The 19,867-nt window shown below is 47.9% G+C and overlaps 1 protein-coding gene across 2 annotated transcripts; it reads right to left on the minus strand.

Moving 5' to 3' along the window:
- Positions 1 to 3,433: 3,433 nt before the first annotated feature.
- Positions 3,434 to 9,438, minus strand: SLC3A2 (solute carrier family 3 member 2). 2 transcript variants are annotated; one of them, XM_079708865.1, is made up of 9 exons: positions 9,001 to 9,438; positions 8,419 to 8,592; positions 7,738 to 7,832; positions 6,051 to 6,119; positions 5,887 to 5,945; positions 5,554 to 5,734; positions 5,298 to 5,441; positions 4,074 to 4,157; positions 3,434 to 3,947 (listed from the first exon to the last, which is right to left on the minus strand). In XM_079708865.1, the coding sequence occupies exons 1-9, from the start codon at positions 9,431 to 9,433 to the stop codon at positions 3,585 to 3,587; spliced, it is 1,602 nt and encodes a 533-aa protein (XP_079564991.1). In that variant the 5' UTR covers positions 9,434 to 9,438; the 3' UTR covers positions 3,434 to 3,584. The 2 variants fall into 2 exon arrangements, with proteins under 2 accessions (XP_079564991.1, XP_079564992.1); XM_079708866.1 differs by having other exon boundaries at positions 5,298 to 5,399; positions 9,001 to 9,437.
- Positions 9,439 to 19,867: the final 10,429 nt, after the last annotated feature.

Consider the following 19,867-nt stretch of genomic DNA (forward strand, 5'->3'; position numbering starts at 1 on the left):
GCACATCTGCTTCCACTCCAATCAGTGAGGCCCAGAACAGTGGCAGTCTGTTAGTCCCCTTTATGCCCCAAGGCATAGCACATTGATTGGTACTGAGACGAATGGAAAATGTCAGTTCCCTCCCCGACCCGCAGATAACTGGCTAGAGGCCCTGGGGAGAGACCGAGTCTGGTGGCACGGGGCCTTGACTATGGGGTTAAGGCCTGGGTCTACATGGCAGCTCCACTGCTGTGTCCAAGAGCAGAGGTCCCTTACCCTATAAACAAGGTCCCCACAATCCTCATAGATGTATCACAATGACTGAAAAAGGAAAAATTAAAAAGTGAAACCTTATTTAACCGATTATCTCATTTAAACACAAGTGTGCTTAACCCATAAGAGGTGGCTCCAGTGCTTAGAAGGCCAAGCATGTGGTCCTTTGGAGACTAGAAACCGTATTCTTGTTCACCCTGAATCCAGAAATGAGGATGGTACCAGGAACAGAGCAGTAACTCAAAAACTGTTAGTTGAGTGAATGAACAGCAGAGGTGCCTTTCTGTGGAAGCCACCTGCCCTTGGCCCTCTGCCTCCATTTCAGGGGAGTCTTGCTGTCAGCTCCGACTGCCCTGGGGAGAGGCATTCTGGCCACTTTCCTCATCTGTGATAATAAGGGTGAGAATTCCTTCATCACAGGGTAGCTGCAGGGCTGAAGAGACAGCTCCTATGACTGCACCTGGCTCTATTTCCTTCTGTCCTTAACGTGGGCAGTCAGGGAGGACTACGTAATGGTACAGTTCTTGCAGATCTCAGAGGGCCTGCAAGTTCATGTTCTCACTTGTTCCTCCACAGCACAGAGGTCAGAGTATTACCAGGATTACTCAGCACCACTGGAAATTTGAATGTCTTCATTTAATTTTTTGTTTATTCATTTTATTTAAAAAAAAGAATATGGGGGGAGTTATTGTTTAATGGACAGTCTCAGTTTGGTGTGATGAAAAAGTTCTGCAGATGGTTGGTGGCGATGGTTGCACAACACTGTGAAGTACTTTACGCCACTGAACTGTATGCCTAAAAATGGTTAAAATGGTAAATTTTATGCTATGTATATTTTACCACAATTTATTTTAAGGGTCAAGCCCACAGTAAGTTGCAAAACACACAATCATGATGAGGCTCCATCTGTAGTGACCCCATGATACAAACTGTGGATCAGAGGGGAGGCCAGGAGGCCGAGGGAGAGGGGGAAAGGACCGAGGAGGGAAGGGGTGGGGAGCCTCAGGAAGAGGAGAGGCCCAGATTAGACGTGGGCCAGAAGGGGGAGGGGCCACGAGGAGGGGAAGGCAAATTCTAGGCAGAAGAGAGCTCAGGTCCAACTGGCAGGCTGCAGGGTGTGTCTTCTCAGGAACAGAAGTCTCAGAGTACATGCCCTGTGCACGCCTTCCCTCACAGCCCTCAGGCCAAGGGTCAGCAGCCAAGGACTGGACCTTAATTTGGGGCCTCTAATCCTTTTGATCTGTCCCTTACATCAAGACACCCTTCAGACACCCAGTCCCGACCGAAGCCCCATCCTACAGGAACAAGTGTTCTTTTCCCTAAGAGGGCCAAGCTCACCCTGAGGCTGTGAGGCCAACCTAAAAATCATTATGACTGCAAATCCTGTGGCTCTACCTGCAAAATAAATGCAGGTTCCCAACACTTCTTACCACCACCAAAGTCTGGCCTTTGCCCTCAGTTACTGGGAGGTGATATCTAGGTGCCGGGAATGTCCTGCCTGATAAGAGTGTCTTTGTTAGTCTGGGGCCTTCAGACATCAGACAGTCTAATGATGTGATTTATTATTTTTTTAATAAATTTATTTATTTTGGCTGCGTCAGGTCTTTGTTGCTGCACGCGGGCTTTCTCTAGTTGCGGTGAGTGTGGGTTACTCTTCATCGCAGCGCGCGGGCTTCTCATTGCAGTAGCTTCTCTTGTTGCGGAGCACGGGCTGTAGGCACTTGGGCTCTAGAGCGCAGGCTCAGTAGTTGTGGCGCATGGGCTTAGCCGCTCCGCGGCACGCGGGATCTTCCCGCACTGGGGCTCGAACCCATGTCCCCTGCATTGGCAGGCGGATTCTTAACCACTGCCACCAGGGAAGTCCCTAATGATGTGATTTATGATGAGGGCGTTGGGACACGGGGGCATCTGGAGGGGCTGGAGACTAAAGCTATTAGCCGGAACCCCCGGGAGGGGCTGGAGAATAAACGTCAGCCACGTGGGCAGATGTGATTAAGCCTCAAGAAAAACTCTGGACACCAAAGGTTTAGGCAAGCTTCCCTGCTTGACCACACTCTGTGGGTTATAGTCAGGAGGTCTGTGACAGGACTCCACTCCACTGGGAAAGGACCATCAGACGCTTCACGCTGGGACCCCTCCCAATCCCAGATGGGTCCTGTGCTTCCGTCCTTGGTTTTTGAATGTGTATCCTTTCTCTATAATAAAACCATAATCTTAGTGCTTTCCTGCATTCTGTGAGCCTCTCTAGCAAATAACCCACTGATGGTCATGGGGACCCAGAACTTGCAGCTGGTGTCTGAAATGAGGGCAGTCTTTTGGGGACCGTGCCTTCCAACGGTGCAGTTTGCCAACTGTTTGTCCTCCCCTGCCACCCCCCTACTATGTGCCTTACTATACCCTTCACCACCTGCCCACCCCTTGCCAACCAGACCTCATCCCTGGGCCTCTCCACCTCGCCCCCACCTCATTCCTCACAAGAGTCACATGTGCTCCCACCCAGGGCCCTGGAAAGCTCCTTCCCAGACATCTAGCAAGTTAACTCCCTCCTTTCTTTCAGACATTTTATTCAAATGTCACCTCCTTGGTGAGGCCTCCTCTAGCCCTCACCCCGAACTCCCCCCATGCCACACACCTACCTCATTCCCCGCTCTACTTTTTCCTCTTGAACACTACCACCGTGTCCACCATACGCTTAATTTTATACATCTTCTTTCTTCTCCACTTCCTCACGAGAATATAAGCCCCAAGGAGACAGGGATCTTTGTACTCCGTTCCTTCCTGTGACCCCAGGACTAGAACAGCTCCTGGCACATGCTGAGCACACAATAAATTCTTGTTGAATGAAGAATCTGCAGCATCTTTTAGAAGTAACTTTTAGAAAACAGGCCACCCCGCTCCCACTTTTTCTCCCAGAAAGGTGAAGTCTGCAAAACAGGCAAAGTGACCACGCTTGGCTGGAGACCACTGCTGAGGAGGTAAGGAAAGTCAGCCGGAGCCGAGACCTCCAGGCTGGGTGGGAGGCGGGGTGCTAGTTCATCCTGACACCACCTTGCTGTTGTGACCTCGACAGGCCCCTTCCTCTCTGGTCCTGATCACTTGGTGGGGTCCAGTGGGGGAAGAGGGGACGAAGGGGAGAGAATTTCCTGCCGTTGACAGTGGGTACAGGGAAGGCGAGGCCATACCAGGTAGGGGTGACTTTTATTTGAAACCAGAAAACACCCTATTTGGGGGTTCATCTGTAACAGTTAAAAAAAAAAAAAAAAAAAAGAAGAGAGAGAGAAACCAGAACTCAAAGGGCCTGGGGAGGGGAGGGGAAGGGTAGTGGGCCCAGGTCAGGCCAGGTAGGGGAAGCGGAGCAGCAGCCCCTCGTGGGGCTCCAGGTTCAGGTGCTCCAGCTCAAGAGGGGCGCCCTCCTTGCGGCCCAGCTGGGTGCTGAGCAGCAGATCCACACTGGCTGGCAGGCTGGTGCCGGCAGGCAGGCCGGAGGCCCCCAGCCTGGCGGGCTGGCCCACATCCCCGAAGTTGAGCACTACAAGGAAGCGCTCGTTCTGGTCCCACTGGCGGATGTAGGCGAAGAGGTCAGGCCCCGAGGAGAGCGCGTGGAAGTCTCCGTGCAGCAGGGAGCGCTCTTTGCCCCGCTGATCACTCAGCCATCGGAACAGGGAGAGGAGGGAGCCAGGGTCTTCGCTCTGGCCCTGCACACGGTATAAAGTGATAAAGATACAGCAGAAGGGGGTGAAGGGCTCCCCGGGGCGTGAGCTCCCCCCGGCCACCTGCCCTCACCCCTTGCTGATCAGGCCCTGCCCATCTGAAACCCTTACCTTCACAGTCATGGTGGTGTTTACAGGTCCTGAAGTGTTGGGAAAGCTGGATTCATCCCACAGCATGACCGGGGCCTTCACAGGCTAAAAGGCAGGGCAAACAGGGCTTGGAAAGACCTGGGCCGCTCTCCAACTCCTCGTCCCGCTTCCAGCCCCACAGAAGTATAACTTCCCCTACCTCAGGGCCTCACACACACTGTCCCCTAGCCTAGAGGGTGCTTCTCCCAGACAGCCACAAGCTAGCCCCTCACTGCCCTCTGATCCCTGCTCAGGTGCCTCCATTGGGTTTCCTGTGGCCACTTGATATAAAACCGCCCACGTCCCCTACTCTCTAGGCCCCTTACCCTGCTTTCTTGCACATAGCAGCACCTGGCATCTTTATCAATATGTGCTTACTATCTAATTTCACCACCTCCAGCTCTTTGGTGCACCGCTGTATTTTTGTTTCCTTCATGCCTAGCATGTAGGAATTACTGCATAAAGCTTTGTGGAATAAGTGAATGACAGGTTCTATAAATATCAGCTTAGGGCTTCCCTGGTGGCGCAGTGGTTGAGAGTCCGCCTGCCGATGCAGGGGACGCAGGTTCGTGCCCCGGTCCGGGAAGATCCCACATGCCGCGGAGCGGCTGGGCCCGTGAGCCGTGGCCGCTGAGCCTGCGTGTCTGGAGCCTGTGCTCCGCAACGGGAGAGGCCACAACAGTGAGAGGCCCGCGGACCGCAAAATAAATAAATAAATAAATAAATAATCAGCTTAGGTGTCAACCTCCAGCCCTGTGGCTAAAGCTAACCGGGTGCCTTCATGGTCTTACCCCACCAAGGCACTCGCTGCGTGTACTTCTCTTACTCATCTGGTTCCCCCACGCAACTCTGAGTCCCTGGAGAGCACAGCCTAACACAGAGTACCCGCTGTCCAGTGAACGAACGAATTACCGAGGGATGGCTACCATGCTGAACTCCTACCAGGAGCCAGGTACTGCATTTTAAAATACGCCCTCATTCAGTCCTAACTACCCTATAAAAAAGGTAGTATCACGGCAGAGATGACCAAGAGTCAGAGAAGTGAAATAACCTGCCAAGGCCGCACAGCGACTGACCAGCTGGCTGACTAGCAATCCAGCGCAGGCTCCTCCCCAAGGCCCTTGCCTGTCCACCGCCAGCCACAGAACCACCGTTGACGGACGAATGCAGCCTCCCCCACTGTGCTGGGCAGGCAGCAAGCGGTACCTGTCCAGGAAGGGCAGCTTCCTCTAGGCCAATCTCGTCTCCGTAGCTGAAAACTGGGGTCCCTGGCAGGGTGAAGAGCATCAGCTGGTAGAGTCGGAGGAGCTGAGGTGGCACGAAGGAAGTCAGGAGCCCCGACTGAGACAACTGCAGGAATGGCAGCACTGGTGAGCCCCAAGGCCCGCCTCTGCCTCCACCCACCAACACTCCTTTTTTCCAAAAGGCCACCTGCTCCCTCTCCTACCACGGTGGTACTCACACTCCAGCTGCACCAGCGGCTGCCAAAGGCGTCCAAATACTGGGTGACCAGGAAATTTGTATGCTTCCCAGTGAAACTGGAGGTTGACAGGTAAGAGCTGGTCAACAACAGGTCCTCGGTGGATTCGAACAGGCTGAGGATCTGCTGAAGGTCGGAGGAGTCTGTGCCTGCAATCAAGAGCCTGCACAGAGCAGAGCAGGAGTCAAGGTTAGTACCGGACAAGAAAGGAAGAAGGTGTTTTGGACTAGGAACACTCTGCTTCCTGGGGCTAGTACTCCACTGAGGGGTTCCCACAAAGGAGCCGAGTTAGGGAAGCCAGGGTCTGGGACCCACCTGTCTTCACTGAAGCTCTTAGTGATGTTCCGCCACTCAGCCAAGAATGAAGACGCATCCTAGAAGGAAAAGAGCAGAGGCAAGAAGCAGGGAACACTGTCAGGCCCTGGCGGGTGCTTCTGTTCTCACCCAGGCTCTGCTTCTCGCATGGAAAGGGTACTCACTGTCAGATTCCCCACATCCCGGACCTGGAACCCATCCACACCAGCCTGCAGCCAAAACCTCAGAGCTTCCTATAGGAGGGAGGCAAAAGAATAGAGGAAAGATATCAACGCTCTGATGCAAAGGCTCAGCCCACACTAAATCTTGCCTACCATGCACTCTCCCGTGGCCTCTGGAGAGTCACTTGCCTTGAACGGTCTCACTTTCTTGCCTCTATTAGAAACCTGTAGGTAGCCTTTAGTTCCCTTCCATTCTAACCTATCACTGATCTTCTTAGTGATATAGCGCTCTACTTCTCTACTCCTCCTCATGATGAATCACAAAGCTTTACCTTTGACCCCTACAGAAAAGACCTATGAGAAAAGTGTGTTCATGTTCATACATGTAACTTCATTTAACACTTAGCATGTATGGAATGCTGGTATACTCATTTTACAGATAAGGAAACAATGTCAGAGAAGCAAGAAGGCGTGCCCAAGGCCACAATCAGAGAGCAGCAGAGATGGGACCTAAAATGCTAACCAAGATCCCAAGAAGAGTATACTTACTCCACTCCCAGTTTCCTGGAGCCTGCGGAGGGTGTAAGTAAAAGAGCTAGTCAGAGCCAAGACCAAAGATAAAAAAGTGAAATTCAAAGCACAGCCCCAGGGCAGTTTAGCCAAAGATTTGAAAAGAGAAGCCAGCTCTGCAGAACAGGCCCAGGCCTGAAGCCCTGGCATTCATGGGGCACATGACATAGAACCCCACTCCTGCTGCCCCTCTCTTCCTCTTTCTCTCTCTGATCCATGTGTTCTCTCCTCTAGTCTCCATCTTCATCTGAGGCTACCACACCTCATGCCACACCATCTGAAAACATTCCCTTCTCAGTAACTTTTAAAGGGTCTTCCAGCAAGTAGCAAGGAGTGAACCGAATGACCCCAAGAGTCAACTGAAATCAGTCAACTGGGACTACAGAATTCTACCTCAGAATCACAGCTGCCAGCAAAGTGTCAGAGTCTGCCTCCATTTTTGTTCTACCCTTTCTGAACTGGTCAGTTTCCTAGAACCCAGGCATTAGGGGCTGGAATGACATTCAAAGCCCCACTCCCAGCCTGCAGGGTACAGAGTTTGAGCCTAGGCCTTCAGAGTAGGCAGGTTAGAGAGATAAGACTAGTTGGAACATCAAATCCCAGGGCACATTAAAGACCTGTGAACCTCAGCTTCCTCATTTACAGATTAGGGATACTGACAGGGACCTTGTTTGGTTATACAGGGGATTAAAGAAGGTATATAAAGTACTCAGCATACTCCCAGACACATAGGAAGACCCCAGTGCTTACAATTTCAGACTGGGCTCCACTCCGAAACACATCAAATAAGAAAAGGGAAACCAGACAGGACAGAATTCCCATAGAGAAAGGGCTTCCTCTCCCAAAAGGAAGAAAATTCACATCTGAGAAATTCCCTTCCTGGCACTGTCACCCTCAGAGTCAGGGAAACAAGGAAAATGAGTGGTCAGAAAAGGAACAAACAAAAATAAGGGTGCAATGCTTGCCTATCCTTCTGCCTGTGGGAGGAGCATGCCTGCTTGGCTCCAAGGAGCAAGGGGCCCCTTGGCTGGCACCGGGCTACGTTTATAGAACTTGCTATGAAAGGACCAAACAGCCCCAGCATCCCGCTCCCACATGCCACAAGCACCAACACACTCACCTTCACTTTGGTGGCCACAGTGTCAATCTGAGTGGAGCGGAACCACAAGTTCTGGCCCTTGTAGTTGGGAGTGAGGTCTAGGATGACCCGGATGCCTAGAACAATGGAGGAGGAGGCAGTTGATACAAAGACTCTGGGGGGAGGGGAAAGGAGGAAATCAACAAATATAAGTCGGCAGAGTATTTCCTACGTATTGGTACAAAAGCTTAGATTTGAACCCTGGCAAAACTCATTCCATTGAAACAGAGATATGAGCAAGTGGCGGGGCGGGAGGCGGGAGGAGGGTAGTGTAACAGCGAAGGCTGAGCTTATGAGGCCCTGGGCCCCTCACCCCCAAAGCAAACCCTGTTCAATGCAAGAAAAGATGTTACTTGGGTTTTTTTTCAAAAGGACCCACTCTTTTACAAGTTTTAAAACCACTGATTTAGCAAAAACCTACATCTTGCAAATAAGGGCACTGAAGCCCAGAAGTTAAATAACTGCACGTCCAGGTATAGAAAGTCTCTGAACCACCTGACAAGTCCATTTGAGGCTGAAGCCTAACAAACCTCCCCTGTACCCGCCCTAGGAAAACTCTGAGCCACTCAGCAATAAACCAGACAATAAAGCTACCCGGCCTTTCCTCTGGCCAGAAGGCCAAGCCCTTCCTAGCCAAGCCCTTCCGAGCTCTAGGACACCCACTCTTTTTCTTGGCCGACTGCAGGAGACTGTCAAAATCTTCCTTGGAGCCAAAAGTGGGGTCGATCTGTTCCAAGTTGGTCCCTGTGAGGTCATCCTTCTGGTTCTCGTGAATTGGGCCCAACACAAAACCTTTTACCTTCAGGGTGCTCAAGTAATCAAGCCGCCCCTTCAGGCCTGAAATGGAGAAGCAGAGTTTAAAGTGACGCCTCCCTGAGGCCCCTGATCGCCCCTATTCTCCCCGAGACGAAGTGGGGGGGGGGCGGTTTGGCTGGATCACGAGAGAAGCTGTTGTAAGGAGACTAGCACATTGCTTCAGAAACCTGCAGCGATAGGCTACTGGCGCCGGGAGGGGGAAGGGAGGATGCTGAGTCAGCCACCCTCAGGAAAGAGGGAGTGGAGGGCGGTTTCCTTCGAAGAAAGAAGGAGGGGCTACGTCCCAGGGGGCGGTCACCAGTACCAGGAAGGGTGGAGAACCACCTGGGTCAATCTGGGCACAGGGGTCGAAGCCGGTGACCAGTAAAACCGGGGGAGCGCGGGGTGGGGGTGGGGGTGGGGGAGCCCCTGGGGGAGCCCCGGACTCACCCACGAGGTCGCCTGCGTCGCGGCCCTGGAAGGCCTGAAGGTCGCCAATGCGGTAGAGGGCGCCCTTGTGCCACCAGCTCATTGCGGGCAGCTCGCGGCAGCGCGGCGCCCGAACGATGATGACCACGGCGCCCGCCAGCATGCCCAGCCAGCCGAGCCAGAAGAGCAGCAGCAGCGCCCAGCGGGTGCGTACCCAGCCGGGCCTGCCTGCCACCTTCAGCAGCTCCTCTTTAGACAGGCCTGTGAACTTGGCCGCGGCCGCCGCGTCCGCCTCGTCGTCGGCCACCTTGATCTTCACCAGACCATTCTTCTCGGTGCCGCCCGCCACGGCCACAGCCACAGCCGCCCCCGACGCCGCGTTCATCGGCTGCTTCTCGGGTTCCAGCTCGTTCAGCTCCACTTCCTTCATGTCCACCTCGGCGTCCTGGCTCATGGTGCCTGCGAAACCGGCAACACGATGCAGCCTGCGGTCAGCTGGTGGCTGGACAGCTGCCCGGACCTCCCGGCCCCTGAACACTCTCCCAGGTTTCCGTGACTCCGCTCAGCTTCCGCGACCGCGTCTGCGGCCGGGCGGGCGCGGTCTCTGGGACTGGGCACGGAAGCCCCGCCCCGGCCCGCCCCTTAAAGTGGAACATCCTGGATTGCTCTTCCAGGGACTGAAAGTGTGGGCGGCGGCCGAGGGAATAATGTTGGGAACTCGCTTCCGACGGCCGTGTGGTCCAATTCCTCACCTCGAACAGTCTAGCCCTAAGGTTCGGACACAAAGAAGGCTGAGCACGGAGCCACCTTTAGGTGGGCGGGGGTCTGTGCTTTGTCCCGCCTCAGGTCCCCGCTGGTCCCTCGCGCTGCCGGAAAGTGGGAGTAAAGGGGATATCCAGCACTGCGGGGGGGGGTCCCCAGGCCCTTCTTTGCCCACTCCGAAGGTTTGTGACTTCCCTGGACACCACCCAGGGCTCAGGCCACCGCCTGGTCTTCCCAACTTCGCATGGCCACTTGTCCTCTCAGAGCCAATCAAACTCAACTCAGCCCTTTCCCCCACCAGACCTTGTCTTCTCAGGCCTCTGGGACTTGGCGCTAGACCTCCGATTCCCCGCAGGGCTACTCCCACTCTTTCAAGATATCTTGAATTTAGTTCAATTAATTCATCATGCGGCAACTATTTACTGAGTGCCCACTACAGTACTGTGCTTTATTAACTTTAGTGAATTAACCCTAATCTAGTCTTCCCCATGATATTTTATGATAAATCTGTTTGGACAGGACAGTTGCTGACACTCCCCATCTTACCCTACCCCACCCCCACTTTCTGGCCCCAGGATGTCGGGCAGCTAGGAATCTGACATCCAGAAGAGACGGATGGACAACCTCGGGGCTGACAACATTCTGGGACTGGGCCTCAGTTAGAGGCACCCACCTTTTCCTTACACCAGATCAGAAGATTGCCATGGCCAGAATCTCCCCCACCTTGCAGGGCCTCCCACACATTAGCCCAATCTCCCCAGGGTGCCATGGTTCCCTTACCTCCCTTACCCCTTCACTATGCTAGGCCTTGGAGGCAGCTGGTACTGCAGAGGCCTTGAAAACCACCCAACTTCTCCCCACAGAGGTCCTTGGATTGAGAGTGAGACAATTCACGGCAGGGACTGCCAGACATCAACACCATGAGGTGCCAACACTCTCAGGAACTTCTTGTTCCTGAGCAGTGCCAGCTGGGTTATTTTCAGAGAGGCGCTGAAGGAAATAAGTTCTTTCTCCCTCTCCCACCTGGGCTGGAAGCCAAGATAGCTGTGTATTTGGAAGAAAGCAGAAGCCAAGATCTGAAGAAATAGAAAAGGTACCAAAGGAGAGCCAAGAGAGTGAAAAGGCTCATCCCGTGCCATTCCCCTTGCCTTCTTCATACCAGAGCCCATCCCCATCCCTCACCCCAGGCAAGCGGGCAGAGGTTGGAGTTCAGACCTGTGCTCAATGATGATAAGAAGTCCAGGGTGCCCTGGGCATGCCAGTAAGTGGCAAGGCTGTGAAAAGACTTTATCACCAGCATGAAAGCTCAAAGTTAAGAACTGTGGGGTCAGACACTCTCCTTGAGATAGTCCAACATAACACCCCCATACATACACATAGTATCTCACTCACAGCCCCCCATGGCTCCAGAAAGATGAAATAAATCCCTCCTGCATGCGGTAAATAAGCTAACAACTTACCTCCCCAAGTTTATCACCCACCACGCCTGCCACAGGGACCACCCTCCAGCAACATCAGCCTTCAAACACCCTGTCAGTCCCACAACACACCCAGCTTTGTCAGGCCTCTGCATCTTTGTACGTGCCATTCCCTGTGTTCTGCCACTCTGCCTCCTAAGCCCCAATTCCTTCCAGACCTAGCTCAAATGATAGCTTTTCTCAACTCCCCCGAAAGGATTACTTTCCATCCACCGTGCACCTATCTCTTCTACAATTCATGTCTCATTTGTTCATTACATTTCCTTGTCTGAGTGTCGGCACTTCAAGACAAGTGGCAGGGGCCTTGTGCTATTTGTTGATGGACGTGCCTGCTCAGGGGTAGCACATAGTAGGCACTTTGTAAGTGTTTGGTAAACGAGTGGATGAACTATTATCAATCAAACCCAAAGTGCTCCCTTCTTAGAAACAGTTCAACAGAAGTAGCATGTATTTGAAAAGAAATGTGCACCTCAGTGTTCATAGCAGCATTATTTACAATTGCAAAGATATGGAAGCAACCTAAGTGTCATCAACAGATAAATGGATAAAGAAGATGTGATATATACATATATACACACATATACATATATACACACATAATGGAATACTACTCAGCCATAAGAAAGAAGGAAATTTTGCCATTTGCAGCAACGTGGATGGAACTTGGAGGGCATTATGCTACGTGAAATAAGTCAGAAAAAGAAAAATACTGTATGATATCACTTATATGTGGAATCTAAAATATATACAAACTAGTAAATATACAACAAAAAAGAAGCAGACTCACAGATATAGAAAACAAACGTGGTTACCAGTGGCGGGGAGGGGCAATATAGGGGTGAGGGAGCAGGAGATACAAACTACTGGGCATAAGGTAGGCTCCAGGATGTACTATACAACATGGGGAATATAGCCAATATTTTGTAATAACCAAAATGGAAAGTAACCTTTAAAATTGTATTTAAATTTTTTAATTAAAAAAATAAAATGCAAAAACAAAAGTAGCATGTGAAGGTAAAGGGATAAAAGTGAAAAGGAATTGAAACAACACTGTATGGTATCAAGATGAAGCTGTTTATGTAGGAAAACAAACCAAAACTTGTAACTGTTCAACCAAATAAAACAAAGAATAAATCTGGGTGAAGGAGAGGACAGAAAAGCAACAGGGCAAGACTGAAGAGAAAGAGGGCTGAAGGTGACTAGAGATCCTCAGATCCTACAATGTATGTTGCTAAATATAAATCTTAGTATTTACTACAGAATTCAAAGTATATAATGTGTTCAAGAAGAATTTAGCCTTCAAGAGAAGGCTGGGACAAAGCAAAGAAAAAAGCAGTTCAAGAGTCCAGAGGCCAATAAGGACAAATAATGAGGCCACAAGTCTTCAGGACTTTACACTCACTCAGAAGATGGGGGTGGGGCCCTGAAGTTCAGAGGGCCAAGTGTACAGAGAAAGTTCCTTTCTAATCCCCTGCTGAAAAAATTCATGTCACCTGTTTCCCAACAAGCAAGGATTACTTGATCTTAGCCAAAAGATATGGAAGTTTTTTCCCCTCAGTGTGTAAAAGAAAGAATTCCAAAGACAGAGCAAAGATGGGAGGATAGTTAGAAACTTAGGAGACTGTCCAACAGACACGGCAACGCTGCCAAAGTTGAAGGCATAATTCCAAAAAACCCAGAAAAAAAGCATTCAGGCTCTGCCTCTAAACTACCCATCAGCCTTAAGTTTAGCCATTTGAAAAATGGATGACGGCTGAAGTTAAGGAACCAAGAATTTGGAAGCCAAAGTGCAGCTGAGATGAAAGCAGAGAAGGAGGCTTACCCCAACCAAAGGGGCCCACTTGGCAGCTGTTATTAGAAGAAGCGATGTTGAAGTATTACTTTACTACAAATCCTGCAGAAGGGACACTGGCTGCTGAAGAGAACTGTCAGAGCTGTCTTAGTGAAGGGTGAGGAGCGTGAGGGGGGATAAAAGCCAGAAAGAGTAAAGGAAACGCAACCAAAGCCTTCTCTTAGAAGAAGAGAAATGAAAACATCTGAAAAGTATCTCATACTCACAATGGACAAATGAACAACACTGCAGCAAGCCATTCTCTCTAATGCAACCAAGTATTAAAAGAGAAACACCAGAGATACAGCAGATCAAGTTATGGAAGAGTTAGAGAAGTACTTTTAACATATTACCCTTGGATAGATGACATCATATATTCAATTGATCAGGACTTCCCTGATCAGTTTCTTAACCACTGGTGGCGCAGTGGTTAAGAATCTGCCTGACAATGCAGGGGACGCGGGTTCCAGCCCTGGTCCAGGAAGATCCCACATGCCGTGGAGCAACTAAGCCTGGCGCCACAACTACTGAGCCTGCACTCTAGAGCCCACGAGCCACAACTACTGAAGCCCGCGCTCCTAGAGCCCGTGCTCCGCAACAAGAGAAGCCACCACAATGAGAAGCCCGTGCACCGCAACAAAGAGTAGCCCCCGCCCACCGCAACTAGAGAAAGCCCACACGCAGCAACAAAGACCCAACGCAGCCAAAAAACAAACAAAAAAACAAACTCAACTTTAAAAAAAAATAAATCTCAACTTAAAAAAAAAAAAAGATTCAACTGATCAGAGACAGAATACTGATCTCATCAAAAGGCTAATTGGTAATAAGAGATTAAATGATTCCTTAAATGATCACCAAAGTACTCCAACGTCAGCTCCTTCTGCAGTCCTAGTCACACAATACTGGTGGGTATTGTCATCTTCCCCATCTCCAGTGCTCCTCAAAACTTTCTACCATCACATTCTTTGGAAGAAAGACACTAAGTGTAGCCACACTCAAGAGGTATGAAGTTAAGCTCTGCCTCCCAGAGCTGGGAGTATCTTCATAAATTATCTTGGATTTTTCTATATGGAAGATTTATCTATTTTCCCTCATTTATTTATTTATCTATTTATTTATTTATATCAGTATAAGTCAACATATGTATGTATTCTTGGATACTTATTTTATACTTTGGGTTAGAATCCAACACCATATTGCTTTGCTGCTCAAATTATTCCAGCTTTGGCCACTGTGAGCTCTTTCAGTCTGGCCACTGTGTCCTTTTAATACATTCCCCCTTCCCCGCCCCCCCTTTTTTGTAGCATTTCTCTGCTTTCTGGCACTGCAAGATGCTCCAGGTTCATCTTGTATATTCTCTAGGGCCCCAGCCCTAGAATCAGCCATTTCTCCAAGGAGCCCTGGTCCCTTTTATTGGAGAATGGTATTAGAAATCAAGATATGGGCACTCAGGTGTCTTTTTTTTTTTAATAAATTTATTTATTTATTCATTTATTGGCTGCGTTGGGTCTTCGTTGCTGCGCATGTGGGATCTTCCGGGACCAGGGCTCAAACCGTATCCCCTGCATGGCAGGCAGATTCTTAACCGCTGCGCCACCACGAAAGTCCCTCAGGTGTCCTTTGATGAACAAAAGTTATCCATCAAAAATATATCAGTCTCAGTAATCCGCCTGCCAATGCAGGGGACACAGGTTCAAGCCCTGGTCCCAGAAGATCCCACATGCCACGAAGCAACTAAGCCCGTGTGCCACAACTACTGAGCCTGTGCTCTAGAGCCTGCGAGCCACAACTACTGAGCCCACGAGCCACAACTTCTGAAGCCCATGCGCCTAGAGCCCGTGCTCCACAACGAGAGGCCACTGCAATGAGAAGCCCCTGCACCTCAACGAAGAGTAGCCCCCACTTGCCGCAACCAGAGAAAGCCTATGTGTAGCAACGAAGACCCAACACAGCCAAAAATAAATCAATAAAATAAAATAAAAATTTAAAAAATATATATATATCAGTCTTGGGACTTACCTGGTGATCCAGTGGTTAAGACTCCACACTCCCAATGCAGGGGGCCCAGGTTCGATCCCTGCTCAGTGAACTAGATCCTGCGTGCCACAACTAAAGATCCTGCATGCTGCAACTAAAAGATCCCACATGCCACAACTAAAGATCCCACATGCCGCAACTAAAGATCCTGCATGCTGCAACTAAAAGATCCCGCATGCCACAACTAAAAGATCCCACATGCTACAACTAAGACCCGGAGCAGCCAAATAAATAAATAAATAAAATATTAAAAAAGCAAATAAATAAAAGGCCTGTATTATTTAATAAATATATGTATATATTAAATATATATATATCAGTTATATATTTATATATTATTAAATATATACATGTATATCAGTCTTGGGAATTCCCTGGCAGTCCAGTGGTTAGGACTCTGCACTTTCACTGCTGACGGTGTGAGTGTGATCCCTAGTCAAGGAACTAAGACCCCACAAGATACGCAGTGCGGCCAAAAAAAAAATTTTTTTTTTAAATATATATATATATATCAGTCTTTTCTTTGGGGGTTTTTAGTGTCCTTTTTTTTTTAAACATCTTTATTGGAGTATAATTGCTTTATATTGTTGTGTTAGTTTCTGCTGTATAACCAAGTGAATCAGCTACATGTATACTTATATCCCCATATCCCCTCCCTCTTGCATCTCCCTCCCACCCTCCCTACCCCACCCCTCTAGGTGGTCACAAAGCACCGAGCTGATCTCCCTGTGCTATGAGGCTGCTTCCCACTAGCTATATTACACTTGGTAGTGTATATATATCAATGCCACACTCTCACTTTGTCCCAGCTTACCCTTCCCCCTCCCCGTGTCCTCAAGTCCATTCTCTATGTCTGCGTCTTTACTCCTGTCCTCCCCCTAGGTTCTTCAGAACCATTTTTTTTTTTAGATTCCATATATATGTGTTAGCATACGGTATTTGTTTTTCTCTTTCTGACTTACTTCACTCTGTATGACAGATTCTAGGTCCAGCCACCTCACTACAAATAACTCAATTTCGTTTCTTTTTATGGCTGAGTAATATTCTATTGTATATATGTGCCATATCTTCTTTATCCATTCATCTGTCGATGGACTTTAATGTCCTATTTTTTAAATCTTTCCTTACTTCAAGGCCTGAAAAATACTCATCTATATTTTCTACACACAAAAAAGGAAGGTTTTATTTTTGACATTGCAATCCTTAATCAATCTTTAGTTTATGTTTACTTATGGCATAAGGTAGAGAGGCTATCTCATTTTTTTTCCACATGGATAACTGTAACACAATTAAAACACATATATATATTCAATCTTTGTCCCTAGTTCCTAACAGAGAGCTCCTAAATCCCTTAGAATCTCGTGGGTGATAGGAATGTCTTTTGTTTTAATGAGGCCACTCTTGGTGGACTTCTAGAAAGCTTGAGGATGGGAGTTGGTTATCATAAAGGCATGATTGAAAGGTTGGAACTTTCAGTCACACCCCCCAACCTCTGGGAAGGGGAGAGGGGCTAGAGATTGGGTTAATCACCAATGGCAATGACGTAATCACTCATACCTGCATAATGAAACCTCCATTAAAAACCCCTAAATGACAGGGTTCACAGTTTCCGAGTTGGTGAACACATCAGGGTGCGGGTGAGGTGGCACAAACACCCCCACTCCTTGCCCTGTGCATTCTTCCATTTGCCTGCTCCTGAGTTGTATCCTTTATAATAAACTGGTAATAGTAAAACGCTGTACATGTCCTCAGTCCCTCAAGGACCCCATTTATTCTCAAATCTACTAAATGACCCCCAAATCTTTGTTCATCTTTAGTTAGTTCTATATTTCTACTTATTCAAAATTAATCTTATCTTGCCATTCCCACAATCCCCTATAGCCTCTCCTCCTCAACCCCCCTGCTCAGTATCACAGTTCAGTGAGTGACACTGGCATTCTTCCAGTTTTCTAGGCCAGAAGCACTTGGGCAATTTTCTTAGCTCTTACATCTCCCTATCCTCCCTGTCCAGCTAGATGCTGGTATAAACTCTGTAGCCTGATTCATATAATTACAGTATCTCCACTTAAAGAAAAACAGAAACTTCTGCTGCCTGCTAGCACACAATTCTCTAAACAAGTTGGAAATGGTTCCAAGTCCCCATCCAGACTTAAAATGTGCCAGTTCTTGCTCCTGCATTTAGTATTTCAAATCCTGTCTTATAAATGTATTCATACAAATAAATACATTTGTATTTAATATAAGACAATGTATTAATATATGTGCATAAGCAAATGTATTAATAAATAAATGAAGCTCTCAAGCCCTTTTGATTTTCACAGGCATTCAAAATGGCTAAATGTTACCAGAGCTTTCCAAAATTACAATCCTAAAGACACATAATGAGACATTGGGATCTTAGATTTCAATACGCACTTCCTGAACATAAACTCTTCCTTCATTCCCTCAAGGCAAGTGACTCGGTATTTGAATAGCTCCGCCCACATCTGCCCCTGCTCCTACCTATGTTCCTTTTTGGGTCAATTATAGGAAAAATCCTCTTAGGGCTCCATGCAGGGAAATAGATGCCTGACTACATTTTAAAAAAATTTTTTATATTCAGTAAGGTGAAAAAGGGGTATATAGTGTTGAGAAGTAGACATTTAGGGACAAGTATGGAATATAATAGAAACTAAAATTTGAAATAACCACTCACTCTGGACCTAAAGTGGTTAATTTCAACAACTCTGTAAAATAATTTGGACTACAGATAAACTAAAGACAAATTTAAAAAAATTAAAATACATCACTAAGAAGGGAAACCCTCTTTTCTATTTCAAAATAGAAACTGCTACACTAATGAAATGCTAACTAGAATGTAACCAATCTGAGAAAGGAAATAAACTTTTTCCTTACAATCAGTGATTACCACAGCCTGATTTTCACAGCTTCTTTTGAACCATTGTAAGTCCCCAATAACACATGTTCCCAGAGGTGCTGCAATACCAGGCTGTGATATTGCGATATAAGAAATATGTATTTGGGACTTCCCGGGTGGTCCAGTGGCTATGACTCCGCACTTCCCCTTCAGGGAGCACAGGTTCAATCCCCTCGTCAGGGAACTAAGAACCCATATACGGTGCGGCCAACAGAAGGAAGGAAGGAAGGAAGGAATTTGGTCTTCATCCCTCTTTCCTGGCACAAGAGCTTCTAAAACCTTTGGAATCTCTAGAGTAAAGAGTGTCATTTTGTATATTAACAAGGTGACCTGGGCGGGGGTGGGTGGGTTCCAGGATGAAGACTTGTTGCCAGAAGAACCTGAGTAATTAGGAGTTTGGAACTTTCAGTGCCACCCCTCGGCCTCCAGAGGGGAGAGGAGCTGAAGGCTGAGTAATCATCAATGGCCAGTGACCATGCCTATATAATGGAAACTCCATACAAATCCTAATCAACAGGGTTTGGAGAGCTTCCAGGCTGATGAACACATCCATTTGCCAAGCAGATGTCACACCTCAAGTCCACAGGGTCATAAGATCCTGCGCTTGGAACCTCACCCTACATACCTCTTCATCTGGCTGTTCATTTGTATCCTTTACAATATCCTTTATAATGAACTGATAATAGTATGTAAAGTATTTCCCTGAGTTCTATGAGCTGTTATTGCAAATTCAAACCTGAGGAGGGGGTTGTGGGAACCCCCAATCTTTAGCCAACTCAGAAGTGTGGGTAACTTGCGGATCCACTACTTGAGATTGTTGTGTGAAGTGGGGGACAGTCTGTGAGACTGAGCCCTTACTTAACCTGTGGGGTCTGTGCGACCCCAGGTAATTCTAGAACTGAATGAAATTGTAGGACATCCAGTTGGTGTCCCCACAGCACTGGAGAATTGCTTGGTGGAAAACCCACACATTGTGTCAGAAGTACTCTGTGCAGAAAACATCATGGTAGTTAGCAGTAAACAGGCCATTAAAGCAGATTCTTTTCACAGACCCTTGCACTCAAATCTGGAAATGTTATTTAAGGAAGCTTTTTTCTTACTCATTTCACTCAACAGAAAAGGTACAAAATATCTACGGAAATGTAGACATTTAGAGAGTTATTTTTAAATAGCAGAAATCTAGATTCTGGTTATCACACTTCCATGAAAAGAGTAAATGATCTCAAACAAAAATTTGTACTATTGGGCTTCCCTGTTGGTGCAGTGGTTGAGTCTGCCTGCCGATGCAGGGGACGTGGGTTCGTGCCCCAGTCTGGGAAGATCCCACATGCCGCGGAGCAGCCGGGCCCGTGAGCCATGGCCACTGAGCCTGCACGTCCGGAGCCTGTGCTCCGCAACGGGAGAGGCCACAACAGTGAGAGGCCCGCGTACCACAAAAAAAAAAAAGAAAAAAAGAAAAAAAATTGTACTATTAAAGGTGCTGACTAGAGAGAAAATTAAAACTCAAAAGTCTAAGAAAAATGGATCTTATAGCAAGTTTGGAAAGGGGAGTCCTTTTTCATCCTCAACTTAGAAAGCAGCATTAGAATTGAATTACCATATAGCAAGTTTCTTTAAAATAGTAATATCAATAATTTACAAAACACTTGTATAGGTAACTAAAATTTGATTTGGGGAATAAAACTGATACCTAAATGTTTTTCTTACTTATAGAAAATAAAATTCTGTACAGAAAAATCAAACTGAATCTAGACAAATTATTAGAATAAGAGTTCAATAAAATACTAGACATAAAATAATATACAAAAACAATTCTGTTCTGTAAACCAGTAGCAAACAACTAGAAAATGTCTTTTTTTTTTT

The sequence above is a fragment of the Hyperoodon ampullatus genome (genome assembly GCF_949752795.1).
Source record: "Hyperoodon ampullatus genome assembly, chromosome: 7".
Taxonomy (NCBI): domain Eukaryota; kingdom Metazoa; phylum Chordata; class Mammalia; order Artiodactyla; family Ziphiidae; genus Hyperoodon; species Hyperoodon ampullatus.

Bases quoted from the DNA above. Each gene is read 5' to 3' on its own strand.
- SLC3A2 (XM_079708865.1), bottom strand. From the start codon at position 9,433: ATGAGCCAGGACGCCGAGGTGGACATGAAGGAAGTGGAGCTGAACGAG. The intron at 5,946-6,050 runs GTGAGTACCCTT...TTTTCCTTCTAG, and splicing joins GGGATGTGGGGAATCTGACA to GATGCGTCTTCATTCTTGGC. The intron at 3,948-4,073 runs GTAAGGGTTTCA...TACCGTGTGCAG, and splicing joins ACACCACCATGACTGTGAAG to GGCCAGAGCGAAGACCCTGG.